Source organism: Staurois parvus, unplaced genomic scaffold (assembly GCF_062004578.1).
Source record: "Staurois parvus isolate SC_StPar_1 unplaced genomic scaffold, SC_StPar_1.0 ptg000679l, whole genome shotgun sequence".
Classification (NCBI taxonomy): Eukaryota; Metazoa; Chordata; class Amphibia; order Anura; family Ranidae; genus Staurois; species Staurois parvus.
This window is the reverse complement of record NW_028318475.1, coordinates 1,720,653-1,742,891: the sequence shown is the minus strand read 5'-3', so window position 1 is coordinate 1,742,891 and position 22,239 is coordinate 1,720,653. Positions and strand designations below refer to the sequence as shown.

The 22,239-nt window shown below is 43.2% G+C and overlaps 1 protein-coding gene across 1 annotated transcript in view; it reads left to right on the top strand.

Annotated features, from left to right (window-relative positions):
- The window catches only part of LOC149447631 (putative E3 ISG15--protein ligase HERC6), a 112,574-nt gene that overhangs the window by 82,867 nt on the left and 7,468 nt on the right, over window positions 1-22,239 (top strand). Inside the window, exons 18-21 of the mRNA XM_089652321.1 lie at window positions 2,549-2,715; window positions 9,967-10,030; window positions 16,907-16,977; window positions 21,252-21,435. Of these exons, the coding sequence (XP_089508447.1) occupies window positions 2,549-2,715; window positions 9,967-10,030; window positions 16,907-16,977; window positions 21,252-21,435 (486 nt within the window). The remainder of the gene's footprint in view (window positions 1-2,548; window positions 2,716-9,966; window positions 10,031-16,906; window positions 16,978-21,251; window positions 21,436-22,239) is intronic.

The following is a 22,239-nucleotide window of genomic DNA, read 5'->3' as shown; positions in this document are numbered from 1 at the left end:
CAAATAAATATAAACCTTTAATATCGCTTTAAGGACAGCTTACTGACTGGAATGGTACCAGCAGACTAAAGAAAGCAAATGTGGTACCAATATTCAAAAAGGTCAGAGATATACAGTATACCTCTGAACTACTGACCAGTTAGCCTTACATCAATAGTATGTAAACTATGAGAAGGAATCATAAGGGACCATATCCAAAAATTTGCTGATGAAAACATATTATTAGAAGTAACCAACATGGATATTTGAAAAACTATTCTTGCCAGACAAACCTATTATTATTCTATGAGGAGGTGAGCTGTATTTTGGATAGAGGAGGGTCTGTAGACATAGTGCACCTACAACACTAATTCACTAAACCATTTGATACAGTACTTCATATATGCTTAATTTACAAATTATGGTATTTTGGCATTGATGATATTGTATGTATAACAGTAGAAAAATGTAGGAGCGTGTGACATATTTTCTGAATGGTCGGGAGTTGTGAGTGGGGTGCCTCTGAGTTCTGTCCAGGGACCAGTTTTGTTTTACTTGGTGATAAATGATATAGAGGTTGGAATAAAAAGTTCAAAAGTAAGACACAGTAAATTTACAAAAAGACCTATTTAAAATAGAGGGGTGGGCTGCTACAGGACAGATGAGGTTTAACCAACTGCCACTCCGTCATGGCATATTTATTGTCTCATGTATATATATGCGTAATTGAGCCTGTACTTGTTTACGAAAGTGCAGTACGCCCCTCCTGTGACCACTGTGTCAACTGGACCGGATGTTACTGGTAACTGGGTATCATGTGATCGCTATGATTGGTCATTGGTCATGGGGCAGTACAGTGGCTAAATGGTTAGCACTTCCACCTGGCAGTACTAGGGTCGTCGGTTCGAATCCCAGCCATGGCACCACCTGCCTGGAGTTTGCATGTTCTCCCTGCACCTGCGTGGGTTTCCTCCGGGTACTCCAGTTTCCTCCCACACTCCAAAGACATGCTGGTAGGTTAATTGGCTCCTGTCTAAATTGTCCCTAGTATGTGTATGTATGAATGTGAGTTAGGGACCTTAGATTGTACGCCCCTTGAGGGTTAGGGACTGATGTGAATGTACAATATATATATGTATATATGTATAAAGCGCTACGTAAATGGACGGTGCTATAAAAGTACCTGAAATAAATAAATAGCGATCACATGATAACAATGTAAACAACCTGTCACGAATGGGGTTCCATTCATGAATAGCTTTCTAACTGTTGTGATCTGTGATTGGCCCACAGAAATCACATGGGACCTGGCTACCTGTACCATGTGATTAGCTTAGCCAATCACAGATCACAGACAAAAGCAAGATGTTCATGAATGGGAAGCCCATTCATGACAGCTAAAGCTATTGCTTATACAGTGATCTTCACTGTATAAGCAATAACAGTGTAAAAAATAAAAACTAAATCTGATCACCCCGCAGAGTAGTACAATGTTACTATGGTGACACTGAGCTACTCTGATGAAAGGGTGTAAAAAAAAAATAATATATATATATATATAAATGAATAAAAAATATTTTATTGTTCACCTTTGGATACTTGTTACATGTTCCACCTGTTTTAAGCTGAAACATATAACATGTTCCCGCAGCTCTCCCTCAATCCTACACTCTTCCCAGTGAAAGCAGGCCATGGATCTTCTCCCTGCACCTGCTGTTACAAGAGTTCGGCAATGTGGGACTCCTCCCACACAGCTGCTTCATTCATTTACAGAGTTCTATGAATAAGTAAACTACAAGTACCGACAGCCTTTGTGGCTGATGTCTTGTAATTCTCAATGAACTATGAGGGCGCTGCTGAACATCCTCGTAGTTCATTGATTCTCCCTGGAGTGAAGTAGCTGCCTGGCCTGTCTGCAGGAGTCTGATATTGCACCCTCAATCTGCTGATCAGGGATGCAATGCTTTACAGGCTCCTAAGATAAAAATAGTAAATGCATATTTGTATACCGGCAAAAAAAGGTGCATTTATTATTTTTTTAAAAAGGTGAATTTATCCTTTAAGAGGAGATATGATCACAATATACAAAACTTTAAATGTTGACTGTATCATTGGGAGAAAACTATTTTATCTTGGGTCTCTAAAGAAGACACATGGCCACACAATGAACCTGGACAAGAATCTGTTCAATCTAAAACTTCATAAGAGGTTCTTTGCGTTTAGTGAATTAAGGTTATGGAACTTTTCCACACTCAAGGTGAACTGGAAGAACCAGTGTCTTTATTCAACCGTACCAAATATGTAACTATGCATTGGAATGTATTTTCCTTCTTTTTTTCTTTTCCGATATGTTTTGTCATATTTGTACCCTAAACTTGAACACCTATCAATAAATAAAATCTGATTTACACAAATAAAGAACTGGCTAACCACATATGTATGAAATACATGCCTTGCCTGTTTTCAATTTTATTTGCATAGTTTTAATGTCTGTAGAAAAGTAATTTAGTAGCCCTGACATGGTGGACACATTGTCTTAAATAAACATTCAAGTTTTATCCAATTGCAGGCATTAGCAGAGAAGAAAAAATATTATTATTACGGAGTACTTTGTGGTCTGGCAATCTTCAACCAGTGGGTCATGTATCTGCCATTTCCACTTGCCTTGTTTAAGAAGCTTCTGGGCAAAAAATCTACCCTGGATGATTTAAAAGAATTGCAGCCTACTTTGGGAAGGTAAGGCAGTTATCTAATAAGGGTATGTAATCCCCAACAATAAACTTCTCATATTTGGTCCCACATTGAAAGCTTATCTTTTGGGAAATGCAAAAATACCTTTCTGTGCTCTCTACCTTTACTACACTGTTATTAATTACATTGTTCCCAGCTATCTCTGAGGAAAACTGAACACTTTCCCTGTGTGTTATGGATGAGAAGGGGGGAGGGGCATTTGTAGTCCAAATCAAGAAAGCAGCCAAGGGTGACAACGGTGCTTCCACGCAGATGGAATAGGGTAAGAGATGTCACTCTAGGACAGGCAGTGTGATGGTGGCAGGATCTCCAGGTGAGAAAGTAGGAAAGCCTGAAAAAGAAAGCTAATGCAGCCACCACAATTAACTGCATATTTACAATGCTCAGCATAAATGAGTAAACCCCAACAGATTTGTAAGAAAACCTTTACTTTTCTCAACATTTCAATCAACGTTATCTATGGGACACTATACTACAAAATACTCCCACAAATGTGGGCCATTGATTGCAGACAGGATTTGTTAATTTGCTCACACAAAAAAATATTTTTCCTAACAAATTAATTCAAGACCATGTTGCAAAAATGAATACACCCCAATGAAAGTCTTAGGAGCAAAGCTAGATTTTAGAGAACAAAATCGTAATGAACAAGAATTCAGCTACACGTGAGTCATTATTCATTAAACAGGTGTCCAGCAGACAGTTGATTATAAATGGGTGTTACTTAACAAAGGAAACCCCTTCCCATTTCATGCTGTCAGCAATGGCACCACATGGAAGAGAAATGTCACAAGGCCTGAGAAAGAAAATCATTTCTTTACACAAGAAAGGTGAAAGCTACAAGAAGATCAGTCAGAATACTGTAAGGCCTATCAGGCCAGCTGAAACAAAAAAAAAAAAGGAAAAAAACCCAAAACCCGGCGTTAGCCAGCAAATAGCTAGGCTGCTCGCTGGGTCCTCGGCCGCCTGGAAGAACCGGTTTTACCTGCTGCAGCCAGAGAAGCAACAGGAAAGGAGGAGAGCACACCAGGCACCAGCTACAGTGCATTACGGTGTCCAGTGTATCAGAGTACATTGCATTGCGATGTCCAGTGCGTTACCGTGTACAGTGCATTTTGTTGTCCAGTGCGTTACAGTGTACAATGCATATTGGTGTACAGTGAATTGCAGTGTCCAGTGCATTGCAGTGTCCAGTGCGTTGCAGAGTACAGTGCATTGCGGTGTCCAGTGCGTTACAGTGTACAGTGCATTGCGGTTTCCAGTGCGTTGCAGTGTACAGTGCATGGCGGTGTCGAGTGCATTAGTGTAGAGTGCATTTTAAATATCGTATTTTTTTTTCCTGTTTTTTTTGCACTACAAATAACATATGTGTGGTGTGCATAGGCATTTGTGCACATTTTTTTTCAAACTATAGTCCGGCCCTCCAACAGTGTGAAGGTCTGTGAACTGGCCCCCATTTAAAGTTTGAGGCCCCCTGGTATAAGCGATACAAAAATTTAACAAAGAAGGAACTGCAACCATCTCACACAGATGTCCAGGCTGGCCATGGAGGTTAACAAGTTGACATGAGTGTCTTCTGATGAGAAGGGTTGAAGAAAATCTCCATGCAAGTTCATTGCAGTTAGCTAAAGAAGTAGAAAGAAGTAGAAACTGGGGTAATTGTTTCCCGTGAAAAACTACAGCACACACTGCAGAGTAATGGCATGCATGAGTGTCGTCCACAAAGGAAGAATTTCCTAAAGTCCATGCACAAAAAAGCCTGCCTAGAATTTGCAGAGGCCATGCTGAAAAAGAAGACTACTGCGACTCTGTATTCTGGAGTGATGAGAACAAGATAAATGTTTTTGGAACATGCATGGTACATACAGTGAAACATGGTAGTGGCAGTATCCTTCTGTGGGGCTGCATGAGTGCTCCTGGTGTCTGGGAGCTGCATTTCATTGATAGTATCATGAATTCACAGATGTACGGCTCTATATTGAAAGAGCAGATGCTACCATCACGCCTCCCTTGGTGGTCGTGCACTTTTCCAACATGACAATGATCCAAAATACACATGTAAGGCCACGGTTGCATATCTAAAGAAGAACAGGGTGAAAGTAATTCAGTAGCCAAGTATGTCTGTTGATCTGAACTCAATCGAACACCTATGGGGAATTCTGAAGAGGCAAGTTGAGCATCACTCTCCATCCCGCATCCAGGTTCTAAAAGAGGTCGTTCTTGAAGAAAAAGATGTTTCAATATGTCGCCAACTTGTTAATTCCATGCCTAGAAAACTTGGTGCTGCCCTTACAAATCATGGAGGTCAAACAAAATACTAGATATAGTAGTTTTTGTTGTGGGGTGTATTCATTTTTACATCAACTAATTTGAGTAAAAATGAAGATTTTGTAATCCAAGTTATATTATTAACCTTACTTTCATGTAATGAGCTAAGCAAATGTTCTATAAAACTCAGTTTTGTCAAAATTTTGGAAATTGTTCTTGTGTTCATTGAGATATTGATTAAAATCTTACTTTTCAAAAGGGGTGTACTCATTTATGCTGAGCACTGTACATTGGTCCCACAATGTAAGTATGCATATGTCATACATGTTGGGCCACTGGAGAAGTTGGTGTTGTTACAATGATTGCTGCAATCTTCTGGGTCATACTGGGGTTTTGTGCAAGCAGTTTCCCCTCTGCACATAGACCACAGGGGGTCGTTTGCTTGGCTCTACCACCATTCATAGTGTGCACTGCATGGCCAAATCTAGGGGGGTGCTGGGGTGGGCTACGCCCCCCCCCATTCCAGTTGTTCCCCCCAAAGCCAAGAGTCCTCTCCTGTCTTCACCCCCGGACACTCTGTCCTACCCACTGAACTCCTCCCAGGATCAGGGCATGGAGGGTACAGTGCAGATAGGCAGGGGTGCACTGAGAACTCCAACAGCTCCCTTCTCCCTCTTCTGAAGACAAACACACAGAATAAAGTGCTGAATTAAAGTAAATTTTCTGATCATAGACATTTCATTACATGCAACTTTATTTACTGCTGGGCAGACTGTATCTTGATCTCTATGCAACACTATCACTGCACACTGACAGTCAGCCGGACAGTAAAAAGAGTTGAGCTGGAGTGTGCAGTGAAAAGTCTCTTACCAGGTGGGAACCTTCACTTTAACGTAACCCTTTATTTCTGTGCATTTACCAAATTAAAAAAGAAAAAAGCGCCACTTACAAAAAACACCAAAATGTCAGCAGCATATCCCACCCAAAATAAATTTTGGCAACAATAATCCTAATTAAAAGGTATGCGCTAATAACAAACTTATACAAAGGTGTAAATCATCATCCAAAAAACATTAGTGTTTTAAATAAATAATTATAGTGTCCAAACATAAATTAGTGTCCAAAAAATATATATATATCTTCAGTGACTTGAACCAATTGTGAAAAATCCACCACCAAAGGAGATTAAATGAACTCACCAGAGCTAATGGCTGGTCAGATTATAAACCAGCAACAGCGCTTGTGCTCTGGGAGCAATGAACTCGATGTCCAAATAGATATGGTGATGTTTCAGATACTTCCAGATAATAATAATCACAGACAAACAACTTTGCAGCCCAAGCTCTTATGATGAACTTCTCCACTCTTTCTCATACCTCCATGAGAGCATGCAGTACACTCAGGGACAAAAAAGAGAACATAATGGTGCAATACGTTTTCTTCATCCATCTCCTTAATAAAAACGTTATAAGGAAACTCACAAACAAGGTGTCCAACAGACACCAGCCTCAATCGCAAAAAAGGGCTGAGATACAGTCAACGCCCACCGCGGATCTCTCCCACACAGCACAGAACAGCAAGGCCCTCCAACGTCCACATCAAGTAGGCTACGCCCAACCGGCTTTGCCACACCGACGTCATCAAGGGGCGTCATCACCGCCCCTTGATGATATACACCTTTGTATAAGTTTGTTATTAGCGCATACCTTTTAATTAGGATTATTTCTGTGCATTTGTTTGCTTGGCCACTCATAGGAGTGGTTTCTTTCCTTCAACCAGGAGTTGACGGAAAAAAATTGATTGCTTTTCCTATTAACACATCCAGTGTTGTTGGGGGAATCTGTCTTGCTGCGCTACAGAGGTTTCCCCACTGTCAGAATACAATGACTACTGCTGCCAGCTATAGCCGGTGGCAATCATCGTATGAACAAAACCCCACAGAGTCAATTGATGGATCAACTTCAGTACAACTAGCCTGCCGATAGATACATAGATCGAAATTTGGCCGATTCATCTTTGGACAGCTTTAGAAGCATCCCCTTCCTTTTATCTGTCAGGAATGGACTCAGCACTGGTGGTGGGACTCGCCTGCCGTGTGGGCTGCAGTACCAGAGCTGACCAGCGGGTGCTCTCAGCACTGGTGGTGGAACTCACCTGCCGTGTGAGCTGCAGTACCAGAGCTGACCAGCGGGTGCTCTTAGCAGCCAGAAGCTCACAATCAGCCAAACCTGGGGCTGATTGTAGAAAGGTGTATATAAGGCATGACCAGGCCTGTGCTCTGGGCCTTGGTGTATGTTTTCCCATGAGCCTCTGTACCTGTATCCTGTGTTCCTGCTTCGTTGCTGACCCGGCTTGATCCTGATCTCTGTTGACCGTCTCCTGTTCTGACTACTGGCTCATCCCTGACTATTCTTCTGCCTACTCCTATGCTGTTTGACCTCCTGTTGCTGTACCTTGGCTTGTGACCCGTTTACTCTTTGCCTGCTGCTCTGTACTGATCTGCCTCCACCGTTACCGACCCGGGTTGTCTGACCACGCTAACTACTCTGCCATCCATCCATCCTGCACGGATCCAGCCGTACCTGCACATACCTCTGGTGGATCCCTCTACCACTAGCAGGTGTACTCAGGGGCCGCGACCTGGTCTCAGTCCTGCGCCAAGTCCATCCCCACCATCAGGGGCTCTGGTGAAAAGGCAGACTGGGGCTTAGACTCCGCGCCCTGGGGAATCCTGCCCTGAGGACCGCTAGAGGTACCACCAGGCAGTCGTTACAGAACCCTACGGCCGGCCTGCCCATTCCACCTCTCCAGCCCTGACTACGCCTGTGTTCCTGCACCTCCTAAGATTAGTGGAAGGTTAGTTTGTTCACTGTGTGTTTATATAGATATATATCTGGGTGGCTAATAATAAACTGTATTATATTGTACCTGAGACCTGCGTTTCCCTGTGTCAGTCCACACCTTTCTGGTCACTCCTTGATTCCTGACATTATCTTTTATTCTTGTTGCCTATAATTCAAGAGAGGCTCTTGGTACCCTGATGTAAGGACGAAAGGGGACTCTGATATAAAGAGGTGACTCTGGAGACCTGATGTAATTTGCAAAACTCTGGGTACTCTCTTTAAAGGGAGTGACTCTAGGGACCCTGATGTAAGAAGGGGGTTGGGGGGGCTCTGGGGACCCTGGTGTAAGAGGTTGACTCTAGGAACCTTGACATGGGGGGTGACTCTAGGGACCCTAATGTTAGGGGGGTGACTTGCTGCTGAAAGGTGTCCTAGTGTCATGTACCTGATTGGAGACTGAAATGACGAGGTCGGCCTCACTTGTGTCACTAGCCCTGACCCCACTGGAAGTGGAACAGAAGGTGTCTAGGGACCAGGAGGACAAGAGCGCCAGCAAATGTTGTTTGCAGCTCTTGCAGCTGGAGACTTTAGAAGACTGATGAACCTCTGATTCAGGAACAGCAGTAATATGCAGGGCTGGTATGGTAGGTCGCCAGGTGTACACCAGAGTAAGACAGGAAGCTGGGATGGGAGACAGGAGCAATGTCATAGGAATAGCCAGGGTCAACGGGCGGACAGCGAGGTACCAAATCATAAGCAAGCCAAAGTCAGGAGTAGAGCCGAAGTCAGGAACCAGTATCAAGCAGGAGAGTAATCAGTCAGGTCAGGAACAAGCCTGGTCAGCAACAAGGAAATCACACAGGAACAAACAGGAAATGGGGAACAGCTGAAGACCAGTCAGCACTCAGCACAGGCAGAGGCACCTTTTAAATAGTCCGTCTGGCGCCAATCTTCACCATGCGCGTGCTTGTGCGCAATCGCACATTTCTTTACGCATACACACTTCTATTTGCCAATCGTCTCACCGGGATTCCCTTACACCTACACCGTGTTCCAAATTATTATGCAAATTATATTTTTTCTCATTTACCTAAATAATTGATGTAAATAACAGTCAGCATAATTCTCATGTTATCAACTATTAAGAGTACAATTCAAATTTTATTGAACAAACCTCCTAATGAATACAGTATTTTTTTTAAACATAAAAAACTTATAATGCACTGTTCCAAATTATTACACACAGTAAGTTTGAAAACACTTTATAGGTTGTAAAGAACTGAAAATTGTCATTTGTTGTGTTTGCAGCATATTTACTGAAATCAAAAGCTAATTCAATCAAACTTTTAACAACATTTTAACTTTTTAAACATTTTAACAGGTCACGTTACATTGTAACATAGGACCCCTTATTTGATAGCAGCTTCACAAGTCTTGCATCCATTGAACTTGTGAGTTTTTGGACAGTTTCTGCTTGAATTTGTTTGCAAGATGTCAGAATAGCCTCCCAGAGCTGCTGTTTGGATGTAAACTTCCTCCCACCCTCAGATCTTTTGCTTGAGGATGCTCCAAAGGTTCTCAATAGGATTGAGGTCAGAGGAGGATGGAGGCCACACCATGATTTTCTCTCCTTTTATCCCCATAACAGTGCAAGTGGTGGTTATTCTCTACCGCTGCAAGGTATTAATGGAAAAAAGTCTGGTGACAGGGTCTTTTTAAAGTTACATAAGGAATATCTGAGCTTTGAAACTGCTAGCCTTGTTTTCAGGGCATGTGTAAAGCAGGGGCGGACTGACCATTCGAGCACTCGGGCAGTGCCCGAGGGCCCGGGGTCAGTAGGGGGCCCCATGAAATTCCCCTGGTACCTTTTTTATAGTCTTTTTTGGAGTGTGGGCAAGGACACAGGGGCCCCATGATCCCCTATTGCCCGGGGGCCCCATGAGTTGTCAGTCCGCCCCTGGTGTAAAGTCAGAACTTGGTACTAGAACAGAGTTAGCCGTTTCTTGCTATTATTCTAGTAAACACTACATGTAGTTTTTGATTAACCTCTTGCATTTTAGACCCACAGTATCACCTACATGTTTTTATACAGGCATTTCTGAAATGATGTTTCTTTATTTTCTAGAAGTCTACAGATCATACTGGATGCTAAAGATGAAGTAGTGGAAGCCCTTGAACTGTATTTTACTGTAAGAAACTGGTCTTGTTTTATTACGTATTCTAATGACTGATATTGTCATAGGTGTCACAATTCATAGATACATATGTAAAGGCCAATGATAAGAACTGAACAGCTTTAACAGATTTTAAGGTGCATCCTATGATAGATATAGTCTAAAATTAGCTACAATGCATTCCTGGTAGTCATGGGAACTCTCCCCTGGTTTTCTTTTAAGATATGTATAGCATAATATTAGTACATTTCGGAGTGAAATGTAATATGTAGGTCTAGCTAAGGAGTAGGCAGCAAGAGCATCCACTCTGGTCAACAATTATATTTAATGTCAAAGAAGTAAGATTGCTAAAAAAATCTTCCATGACAACAATGCCCCCCCCCCCCCTTCCTCCGTTAGACTAGCCATTAGAAGCCCAAAGCAGTTGCAGGCAATATTCACCAAGTTCTCATTTCCTATGGGATGATATTAGCAGAGTCCAGGGGCGGACTGACAACTCATGGGGCCCCCGGGCAATAGGGGATCATGGGGCCCCTGTGTCCTTGCCCAAACTCAAAAAAGCCTATGAAAAAGGTACCAGGGGCATCTCATGGGGCCCCCTACTGACCCTCAGGCAGTGCCCCGAGTTTCCAAATGGTCAGTCCGCCCCTGGCAGAGTCACTCATTAATGTGTAAAGAGATCTTCTCTCCCTGAGCATTTAGGTCCTTCTCACCATGATGTAGAAATCTTGGAAGTGGAATGTACTGAACCTGTCACTCTCCATCAGGATTCACAGCTGTTGCCAACTGACAAAAAGTTTTAAGTATTTTTAGCAGCATTACTAAGACGTCAGATGTAGAAAAAGAAAGCCTAGGGCCTACACTAATGTGTACATAGTAATGGCTGCAGAAAGGACAGAGCAAAGCTTCTAATCAGATATGAGTTCACTATAGTCATATTGGTACAGATTCCTATCTGCTGCTGTCAGACTTCATAATACTCCTATCTTTATTAAATAATCTGCTGATTATTTAACCACTTTCCCTCCTGAGCATTTACCCCCCTTCCTGACCAGGCCATTTTTTACGTTATGGCGCTGAGTTACTTTAACTGACAATTGCGCGATCATGCAATGCTGCACCCAAATTAAATGTACGTCCTTTTTTCCCCACAAATTGAGTTTTCTTTCTGTGGTATTTGATCGCCTGTGCGTTTTTTATTTTTTGCACTATAAAAAAAAAAAGACCGACTATTTTGAAAAAAAACAATATTTTTGACTTTTGGCTATCAAACATGTCCAGTAAAAAAAATTTTAACAATCAAAGTGTCATAAATTTAGGCCAAAGTGTATTCTGCTACAGGTCTTTGCTAAACAAAAACCCAAATACGTGTAAATTAATTGGTTTACGTGAAAGTTATAGTGTTTACAAATGGCGGTACAAATACTGGAATTTTTTTTTTCTTTTTTTACTAGTAATAGCGGCGATCAATGACTTATAGCGGTATTGCGGCGGACATTCTGGCACTAGGGGGAACTGACTTGGTGTCACTGACATCCCCAGTTACACCAACACAGTCATCAGAAAAAAAAAAGCACTGACACTGTACTAATGGCACTGGGCAGGAAGGAGTTAACGTGAGGGGCGATCAAAGGGTCAACTGTGTGCAGGGAGTGTTTTGCTAGGGGGCCGTGTCAGTGTACTTAACTGTAAGCACACTGCTTTGGATAGCTGTGCACAGCCATCCAAAGTAGTGTGCCCGAGCTGACAGGGAGGAGAACTGTTAGTAAACAAAACAGCCCTCCTCCCTGTCATAGATGCTTGGTAATCACCGGTGATTGACAGCCGCGGCCACAAATGGTGGCACAGGAGCAGCGAGCACCCTACCCAGAAATGCAAAATCGTGTATATAAATCATCATGCGCACTTGTGCCACCTTGTAGCAGTATTTCTGCTATAGGGCAATCGGGAAGCGGTTAAAGTAGCATATTTACCATCAGTAAAATCTGAATTTAAATTGACAAGTAGATCCAAAGATACAGATAGCAAATCATGTATTTTCTTGAAAAGATGTTCCTGGACCCACAACCTGCCCTTGGTGTCATTTACTGAACTTTCCTATTGGTCAGCGACACAGCCCTTCACAATAAAGGACCAACAAAATGGTCAGACTTTAGATCTGCATCTTAAGTTGCCTATGTTTTTGGATCTGATGATCAGTTTGACATGCAGTTCATATACATCATCTCTGCTTAAGCATTTCTCATTCTATTATTTGATATAGTGCCCTCCTAGTTAGGCACTAATTTTTGTCTCATTCTGTAATCAGGGGAGAAGAGATCATGTGGCCTTGTCTGTTCAGGGATTCACAGGCTGGGAGTTTGATTGCTCCCTCCTGGCTCTAGAGCTTAGGGAGGGAGAATTCAACTAACCAGTCTGAATATTGATCGAAGCCTAGCCAATCCCTCGGGAGGTGTGCCTAGAAGTGGATAAAAAGCTGATAAGTAGTCTGAAGCTCTGAAGAGATTGTGTTTTCCCCAGCAAGGAAAGTTCCCAGCCTCAGGGATCCATATTGCACCTTAGGGCAGCCTATGGACTGTGCTGCTGCTCTGTGAGGTTTCATTGGTTCAGAGCTGTGATCTGGAACTGACTGCAGAACTTCACCAAAAGGATCTGGTCTAGAGAAGCAATGTCTATCTCACGGGATTGTGTCTGGAGGAAGCTGGAAGGTGCAGAGCTGTCCTGGGGACTTGTGAGTGAAGACCCTAAATTGATCCCTGTGACTGTACAGTGTTCTTGGGATTGCACTGGGTACCAATAGCTGTGCAATGGTGCAAGGTAAGCCGATGCCCAAGAGACTTGCCCCATGGTCCTCAGCTGTGAGGGAATAGACTGTTCATTGTTCACAATTGCTTCAGGATAGGCAACTCCAGAATAGGCAAAACAAAATCACCCAGTAGTACACCCACCTACAAAAAACACTAAACCGTTAATACATTTGTAAAATTCCTTGCCATTGAAGAGAAGTCTAAGTAATTTTTCAGGAAGGAAGGAAACTACAGTTCCCATCAACCTCTGGGAATTGCATTGAATATGGGCGGGAACACTAGGCCTGTGCATGTTGAATGTATACTCTCTCACTTTAACATAAATCACTGCCCCCCTCATTCTCCAGCCACACTGCTCAGCACCACACAGCAGGACAGTTAGGTGACAATCTTATAAATGTAAAGCATGCATGTGCCAAATATTTAGTTCATTCTATGTAGTCTATTTTAATCAAATATTGAATTCTCCCTCCTCTAAGTTTTCTGTTACTGGCTGTGGCTGCTATCTTCACATGCGATCTCTCTCCCTCCAGCCATAACAGCAGATAAACTAATTGATCAGAGACTGTAGTCATACTACAGCAGATGACTAGAAACATCTCCCATGAGGTCACAGGCAAGAACACATTTATTACAGCAATGAAGGTGTTGAATCTCTGACAATGCTTTCATGACTGTTCCTGTGCCAGGGTCAGTAATTGAGGGGAAGTCTCCCTCCAGTGGGGTCACAGAAACAGTCTCCCTCCAGTGGGGGTCACAGAAACAGGAAGTCTCCCTGCAGTGGAGTCACAGAAACAGGAAGTCTCCCTTTCAGTGGGGTCACAGAAACAGGAAGTCTCCATTCAGTGGGGTTACAGAAACAGAAAGTCTTCCTCCAGTTGGGGTCACAGAAACAGGAAGTCTCCCTCCAGTGGGGTTACAGAAACAGAAAATCCCCCTCCAGTGGGGTAACAAGGACAGGAATTGTTGCAAGGACTCCCTCCAGTGGGGATGCAGGGACAAGAATTGTTGGGAATACTCCTTACACTGGTGTCACAGAAACACAAAGTGAGGGGAAAACTCCCTCCTGTGCTGTCACAGAAACAGGAAGTCTCCCAGACTGCTGTTCCAGGAACAGGAACTGAGGGGAAGTCTCCCTCCAGTGGGGTCACATAAACCGGAACCTTCCAGTGGTATCACAGGGGCAGGAAGTGAGGGAATCAGAGAAACAGGAAGTCTCCCTTCAGTGGGGGTCACAGAAACAAGAAGTTTCCCTCCAGTGGGGTGACAGGTACAAGAATTGTTGGGAAGACTCCCTCCATTGGTGTCACAAAAACAAAGCGATGGGAAGACTCCCTCCAGTGGTGTCACAGAAACAGGAAGCATCCCTTGAGTGCTGTCACAGGGGCAGGAAGTGAGGGGAAGTCTCCCTCCAGAGGGGTCACATAAACAGGAAGTCTCCCTCTAGTGGGGTCACAGGGGCAGGAAGTGAGGGGAAGTCTCCCTCCAGAGGGGTCACATAAACAGGAAGTCTCCCTCTAGTGGGGTCACAGGGTCAGGAATTGAGGGGAAGTCTCCCTCCAGAGGGGTCACAGAAACAGGACGTTTCTCTCCCATGAAGTCACCGAAATAAAAAATCTCCCTCCAGTGGAGTCACAGAAACAGAAAATCTCCCTCTAGTGGGTTCATAGAAACATGTTACATCCCTGTACTCTGTAGACACATGTTCCATCACTGTACTCTTTTTGCACATATTTTCCATCCATACCCTCTCTGTACATGTTTCATCACTGTACTCTCTCTGCACACATGTTCCATGGCTTTATTCCCTCTGACACATGTTCTATCCCCGTACCCCCTCTGCAAACATTTCATTCCCATACCCACTCTGCACACGTGCTCTATCGCTGTATCCCCTCTGTACACTTGTTCCATCGCTGTACTCTCTTTGCATACATGCTCCATCGCTGTACTCTCTCTGCACACATGCTCCATCGCTGTACTCTCTCTGCACACATGCTCCATCGCTGTACTCTCTCTGCACACATGCTCCATCGCTGTACTCTCTCTGCACACATGCTCCATCGCTGTACTCTCTCTGCACACATGCTCCATCGCTGTACTCTCTTTGCACACATGTTCCATCGCTGTACTCTCTTTGCATACATGCTCCATCGCTGTACTCTCTTTGCATACATGCTCCATCGCTGTACTCTCTCTGCACACATGCTCCATCACTGTACTCTCTTTGCATACATGTTCCATCACTGTACTCTCTCTGCACACATGTTCTATTGTTGTATCCCCTCTGCACACATGCTCCATCGCTGTACTCTCTCTGCACACATGCTCCATCGCTGTACTCTCTCTGCACACATGCTCCATCGCTGTACTCTCTCTGCACATATATTCCATCGCTGTACTCTCTTTGCATACATGTTCCATCACTGTACTCTCTCTGCACACATGTTCTATTGTTGTATCCCCTCTGCACACATGTTCCATCGCTGTACTCTCTCTACATACATGTTCCATCCCTGTACTCTGCACACATGCTCCATTGCCCTATTGCTGTCAGAGTTTAAGCTGAGCCTGTGGATAAGAGTTAACCCCTCAATTACCAGACACTTAAGTTAATCACTGGGTGCTTTTAGTAGTACAATGTAAAGGGTTCTGGTAACTGAGGGGTCAGCTCCCTCCCCAGCAGTTATGGGGTTAAGTCTGTGTAGCAGCTCAGCTCCCTCCCCCTTCTCCTTATACAGAGTGGCCATAAAATATCTCCGTGTGTCCAGAGATCAGCACAGTTAGTAGTGATGACTGATGTGTGTCTCCCTGCTGGGCTGTCACAGTGCCTTCTGAATCCCCAGTGAATCCTTTACCCCCGCCTGCCTGTGTTGTTGTCAGGCATGTTTGGAGTTAAATGCTTTCTGCTCCAGGCTTACTAACAGCTGTTTTTATTGGATGGGAGGAAGGGCACCTTGCCTCTGTGGGCAGTTCAGTCCCGGAGTCTCAGACTGGTCCGCCCACTACAGCCAGCAGGAATTGCATTCCTGCTCACTGGCATAAGAACTACAGGAGGGATGTGCCAAGACCATGGAGGGGGGGGAGGGAGCAAGGCATAGCATCTACTGTTGTTACAAACAGGAAGACACAGGGGATTAACCCCATTATTTAAAAAATGCACATGCCGTTTCTCAGAAACTACAGAGTCAACCAGAAGATGGACTACATTATTATTATTATACAGGATTTATATAGCGCCAACAGTTTGCTCAGCACTTTACAATATAACGGGAGACAATACAGCAACAATACAGTTCAATACAAGAGGGATAGGAGGGCCCTGTTCCTTGGAGCTTACAATCTAAGAGGGAACTACATATTCTAGGAAGGTAGGAAAACTGCAATAAAACTATGTAAAGAAGTTTTTGCCTGGAGTTCTGCTTTGATTGCTGTTCGTTATCCATTTAGATGTTCACTATGCCCCAATCCCTTTCCTGTCCCAAGTTCTACAAACAATAAACTACAAAAAGACAGAATGAATGACCTACTGCTTGGGTGGCTGGTGGCCTCTGTACTCTTTTGGAAAAGAACCAGTTTTATATCTGTGGTCCCTGTGAGGGTAGCGCTACATTCACTTAGGTTTTAGGTTTGCATCAGATATACTTCAGAAAAATCTAAATGAAAATTTGCAGCTGATATATTATAAAAACAGTTCCTAATACACTGCTAAATCCTTTAACCAAATTGTTTTTCTATGTTTCGTGTTTTACACAAGTGCTGTAATAGAGAATTTTGTATGACACTGCATGGTAATATCTTCTGCTTCCAAGTAGGCATCATTTATTTTTAGTGGTAACAGATACCTTCACATCTAACCTTCTGGTCTGCTCCGCTAACTCAGTCTTCCATGACATCATTGATGTAATCTTATTAAGAGATTCCTCGTTACACTGCGTACTCTCCTTTCACAACAGCATTCTAGACTAAGAACAGAATGAATATAATATATTGGTCATCAGCATGTGAGAAAGCTAATGGATACTTATCATTTGATATGTTTTCTTCACTCTGAACTACCAGTAATGTTTTTGTGTACTTCTAGATCACCTGGGAAAACCAAACAGTGGAACTTATCCCAAATGGAACATCAGAGCGTGTGACCAGTGTAAATAAGTATGTCTACTTGTTCTCTCTGTTCACAACCATTCTGTTTCAACTGAACATTTACAGTGTATGGGATTATAATTAGCATTGTGGGTTTTCGGTGTTTCATTTACTCCTGTGCTTTCCATCAATGTGCTAAAAACAAGAATTTATTTCTTTTTAAGTATTGACTCAGGATCACTCAGATGCTGGTGAGATCCGGAATCATTTATTTATTTCAGGTACTTATATAGCGCCGTCAATTTTACGCAGCGCTTAACATATATATTGTACATTCACATCAGTCCCTAACCCTCAAGGGATGTACAATCTAAGGTCGCTAACTCACATTCATATATAAGGGCCAATTTAGACAGGATCCAATTAACCTACCAGCATGTCTTTGAAGTGTGGGAGGAAACAGGAATACCCGAGGAAACCCAGGCAGGCACAGGGAGAACATGCAAACTCCAGGCAGGAGGTGCCGTGGCTGGGATTCGAACCAACGACCCTAGTACTGCCAGGCAGAAGTGCTAACCCCTGGTTCACATCTGTGCAGCCGTGCGAGCCACAATTTGCGTTGGTACGAGAGCCCATTCATCTGAATGGATTCCCGTGCCTTGGGACACGCAGGGAAGAAAACCCTGCACTACTTTGGAAATCGCAGTCTGCGCGGGAACCGAGGTTCCCAGTATGGTTGCGATTTCCAGTGCTGGCAGCGTGCCATTAGAATTATTGGCACCCACCTGTGGGTCCCGCATTCCTCTGTATGGGTGGTGCGGCAGCACACATTTGTGCGGGTCCCGCAGCCACACCACCCACACAGATGTGAACCAGGGGTTAATACTTGACCTATGTGCATTTACCAGTCACTGCTCTCTCTTTAATTGTACAGTGTGACTGGTCTTAAATCCATCCCCTGTAGTTTTCTTCATGCAGCCTGTAGTGGGAGAACCTGCTGAGTCTCTCACAGTTCTGCTCTCTGTATAGGATTTGTACAGCTCAGTGATTATGTCACCGCTACTTTTACACAGTAATATCTGGGTTTGTAAAGACATGTTCCTGCACATGTGGATTTATATCCTTAGTAGCTCTTGACAGGAGGAACCACAGAGCATGGTGAGGGATGCAGACATCTGACACACTTGGAAGTGTGTTGGATGGGAACATTCTGTGAGCAAAAATTCTTCAAGACCTTACCCAATGATAAAATATGAAGTACAATTTTTACAGATACTTTTTGTTTGCATGGGGTGACAGGGTTACTTTTACATTATTATTTTTTATAATTACATTTTTGACACATTTTTCATTTAATGTTACTGCTATCACAAGGGAGCTAATGAAACTCCAATATGACAGCATTGACAGGTCCTCTTTATGGAGACATCAGGGGTCTTTTAGACTTCCCTGCTCCCCACTGCAGCTAATCAAGTACAGAGTGTGCTTAAAGTGTTACTAAACCCACAATAGTAAAATCAGTCTATATATGCAGTAAATCATGCTTATTATACTCACTGTGGAACCTAATAGGTGAATTCTCTGCATTGTGTAAAAATGCTGATCCTGACTTCTCTGATCCTCCCTTTCTTCCAGTGTTCCCTCTTATCTCCTGATAGGACATATTGTGTGGAAACACTCTGCAAATGCTCAATTTAGTGTGTATTGCTAGAGAGTTTTTTTTTTTCTTGGGAGAGTGCATGTGATCAGCACAGGGCCAATCAACCTGTCCAGACAGAGGTCAGAGGTTCTGCATCCTCCTAGAGCAGAAAGAAAACTCCTCCTACAAGCTTTAACCAGTGTTCTGCTGGACACTGATAGAAGTCAAAAGACTGCTCCAACTGCCGATGAGAAAAAGTATTTAGCGGTACATATGTACTAAAATAATTGCATTTCCATGTTCTGTGTACTGTGGGAGACCAGATATAGTGAATGCAGGGTCCTGAGTTTAGTAACACTTTAATTTACTGTTTCCCTGGCCACAGCCGCCAGGGAATGACAGAACACTCGTCGTTTCTGGGTTCATTCTTTGCAGAAGAAATTGGAGAATGAATGTACTCTGAGCTACTCCCGCTTGGCATCCTGACAGTTTCCCATGGACCTGAGGACAGGTACAGGGTCTGAAGGAGTACCCCTAAACCTTAAGATTTACAGGCTATAATTTGTATTTCTTATTTTTTTATTCCTAATTAATGGATAAGTTCACCTTTTATAAAAAAAATAATAAATGCAAATTTTTTTGCAGGTAAAAAGAATGTGCATTTTATTATTGTCTACAGGAACATGGAAAGCATTGATAATAGATCACTGGTGCCATACAGGTCTCCTGCAGACCTGTCAGAAGATCTGCATGCTGTACGGGATGTACGAGCATGCAGATATTTTGACAGGAAGAATGAATGAACTACGACAGCACTTCACAGCGCCACAGTAGTTCATTGAGGACTATAAACTGACAGCCGCAAAGGCTGTCTGGACTTGTAGTCTTTCATTCACAGATAACTGTGAGTGACAGGGCCGTGTAGGCGGAGCCCCACATGGCCACTTTTTTAAAAATCTGACAGCTAGTGAGGGGGGAGAAGATCCCCTGCTAGCTGTCAAAACGGGGATTGGGGACTGGTCTGAATGTAACATGTTACAACCTGAATATGGGTGTAACATGTTACGAAAGGTGAACTTATCCTTTAACCCTTTGAGGACCAAGGGACGTATTTGTCCCATGTTTTTAATTGCATGTATCATCTGATTAAGAACTTAAAACTCTTTTTTTTTTTTGGTTTGAGTCAAAATATTAGTTCTTATCAACAAACAACAAATGGATCTAGCTTTTTGCCAATTATTTCATGAAATGGCTTAGTCGCAGCAACTGAAGTGTATGAAAACAAAAAAATTTATTCTTTTGGCGTTCCAAAATCATACGGTCCTCAAAGGATTAAGACAGCATATGTCCTACGATGACACATTCTACTAGTTTTTAGTAAAATAATTGCAAGGAACATGAGGCAGATCTTGCAGAGAGAGGATCATCATGTGTATGGTGGCATGATGCCTCTATGTAGATGGCTCTCCACAGTACAAAGCAGCCACTTGCACAATGAAAATGAAAAGTGGAATATTTGTGCCTACATTTCAGAAATTATTTTTTTTAATATCTCTTGCCCTTAAAGCTTAATTGTGGGATAGGCAAATATTGGGTTCCATTCACAAAAGCAACTCGCATGTGGTATTTAGGTGTCTGGACACGTTTTGCCTAAATATTGAAACTTTCAATTCACTATACTGGTATTTACCACAAAATGATCAAAATGCTTGGTAACTACCACATGAAAAGGTGTTAAACTCAGTTCATAGATGGGAATATTTAAATAAATGCATGCAGTAATTGTGGTCCAAGTATGCAGTAATGATGGAAGTGATGACTGGTCATCACACCTGAATGGGAAAGGCATGGAAATGTTTCAACAATGGCGCCAAATCACAATCTAATGAGCATTTGGCTAGTCTAACCTCATTTGGCAGCTGTACATTGCATTGCTCTCCCCTACATCCCTAACAGAGCTTCTTGAGGCCAGTTACAGGCCATTCTAAGGAGGGTCAGGAAAAGCAGGATGGTTATCATGAGTCCACGTTCCTTTAGGCAGCGCACCTTACTGGATGGTTTCCCTGAAGCAGAAGTGCTATCTAAATGTCATCTCTCTAAGGACCTGATTAGGTTTCTGTTTGTGAAATTGTTCCCTTTTCTGCAGTCCACCACACTGCATAGTCATGCCATACCACCCATGAACAAATTGCTGGCTGTCCTGCACTTTTTGAGCAATGTCTCCTATCAGATGATAGCGGGAGAGCTGGTGTGGGGTATCCTAGCCATCTTTCTCATGTTTGCTTGCAAAGGCCCTGCAGGGTTTCAGGCAAATTGCCCCCAAATATATCTACCTGCCTAACACACATCAGGAGTGAGATGAGATTAAGAATAATTTCTATGCAGTAGCTGGGATTCCCAATGTCATGGGTGTCAGACTGTGGCCTTGTGTTTTAATTTTGCCTCCTCTGTTAATGAACATTTCTACCATAATAGGAAGGGCTACCACCTTAAAATGGTCGAAGCTTTCATCCTGCTCTATGCTCCCACCCTATGACCAAGCCCTGGTGGGTTTGTGGTGTGGTGGAGACATGTAGGCCGAGATCACTCCTAATCGTTTTAAGCCTGCCCAAAGCAAAGATATATTGTTGTTTGTGGTACATAATAATTAATAAAAGTTAAATGAACTTTACAAAAATGTGTTAATTTTTTTGTTTTCTTAAAGGCACAACTATGTGAACAAGTACATTGACTACATTTTCAATACCTCTGTGGCTGAGACTTTTGAGGAGTTCAAGACAGGACTGCACAAAGTTTGTGACAAAGACATTCTGTCTTTTTTCCAACCAGATGAACTGATGGATCTTGTTGCTGGTCATGCAAGATATGACTGGAATATATTTGAGCTGGTGAATTCTGACCTATTTTGTTATTCAGTCCTTACAATAACAATGATAGAAGTAATACCAGTGCATGCCTCCCAACTTGAAAATGAGAGATGCTATAAGGAGATGTTGACCTTCAGAAGCAAGCATGGTTAAATGATACTGAATATTGGGCATAACAAAGTAGTCTGATTAGAAACAACAAATAAATGCCACCTGGGAATTATTCCACATTAAATTCACTGACTGCATACACTGTCCACCTGTACACACTGTAAGCCTCTACATTCTGCCTCCTCCCTGCACACATTGCCCTACTCTCTGTATAAACTGCCCCCTTGTATAGACTGCCCCCCTCCCTGCAACCTTTTCCCTGCTTCCTGCACACACTGCCTCCCTGTGAACGCTGCCTTTCCTCTTTACACACTGCCCCCCTCCCTGTACATATTTCAGTACTTCCTGTATACATTGACCCCCATAAACACTACCCCCTACCTGCGTTTCCACCAATGTACACAGTGCTTGCCCCTCCTCTACACACACATTGCTCAACACACATATACATATTACCCTTCTCCCTGTATGTACTGTCCCCTCCCTGCACATAACCCCCCCCCCCCCCCCAAACGCATTGCTCCCCTTATCCTATGCGCACATTGCCACCCTTTTCCCCTGTACAATCCGTCCCTTGCCAGTACACATTGCCCCCCCCCATACACGCTGTCCCCCTCCCTTTACACATTGCCCCCACCCTGAACACACTGCTCCTGCACACACTGCCCTCTCCCCATGTACACATTGTGCTCCTCTTTGTACACACTGTCCATT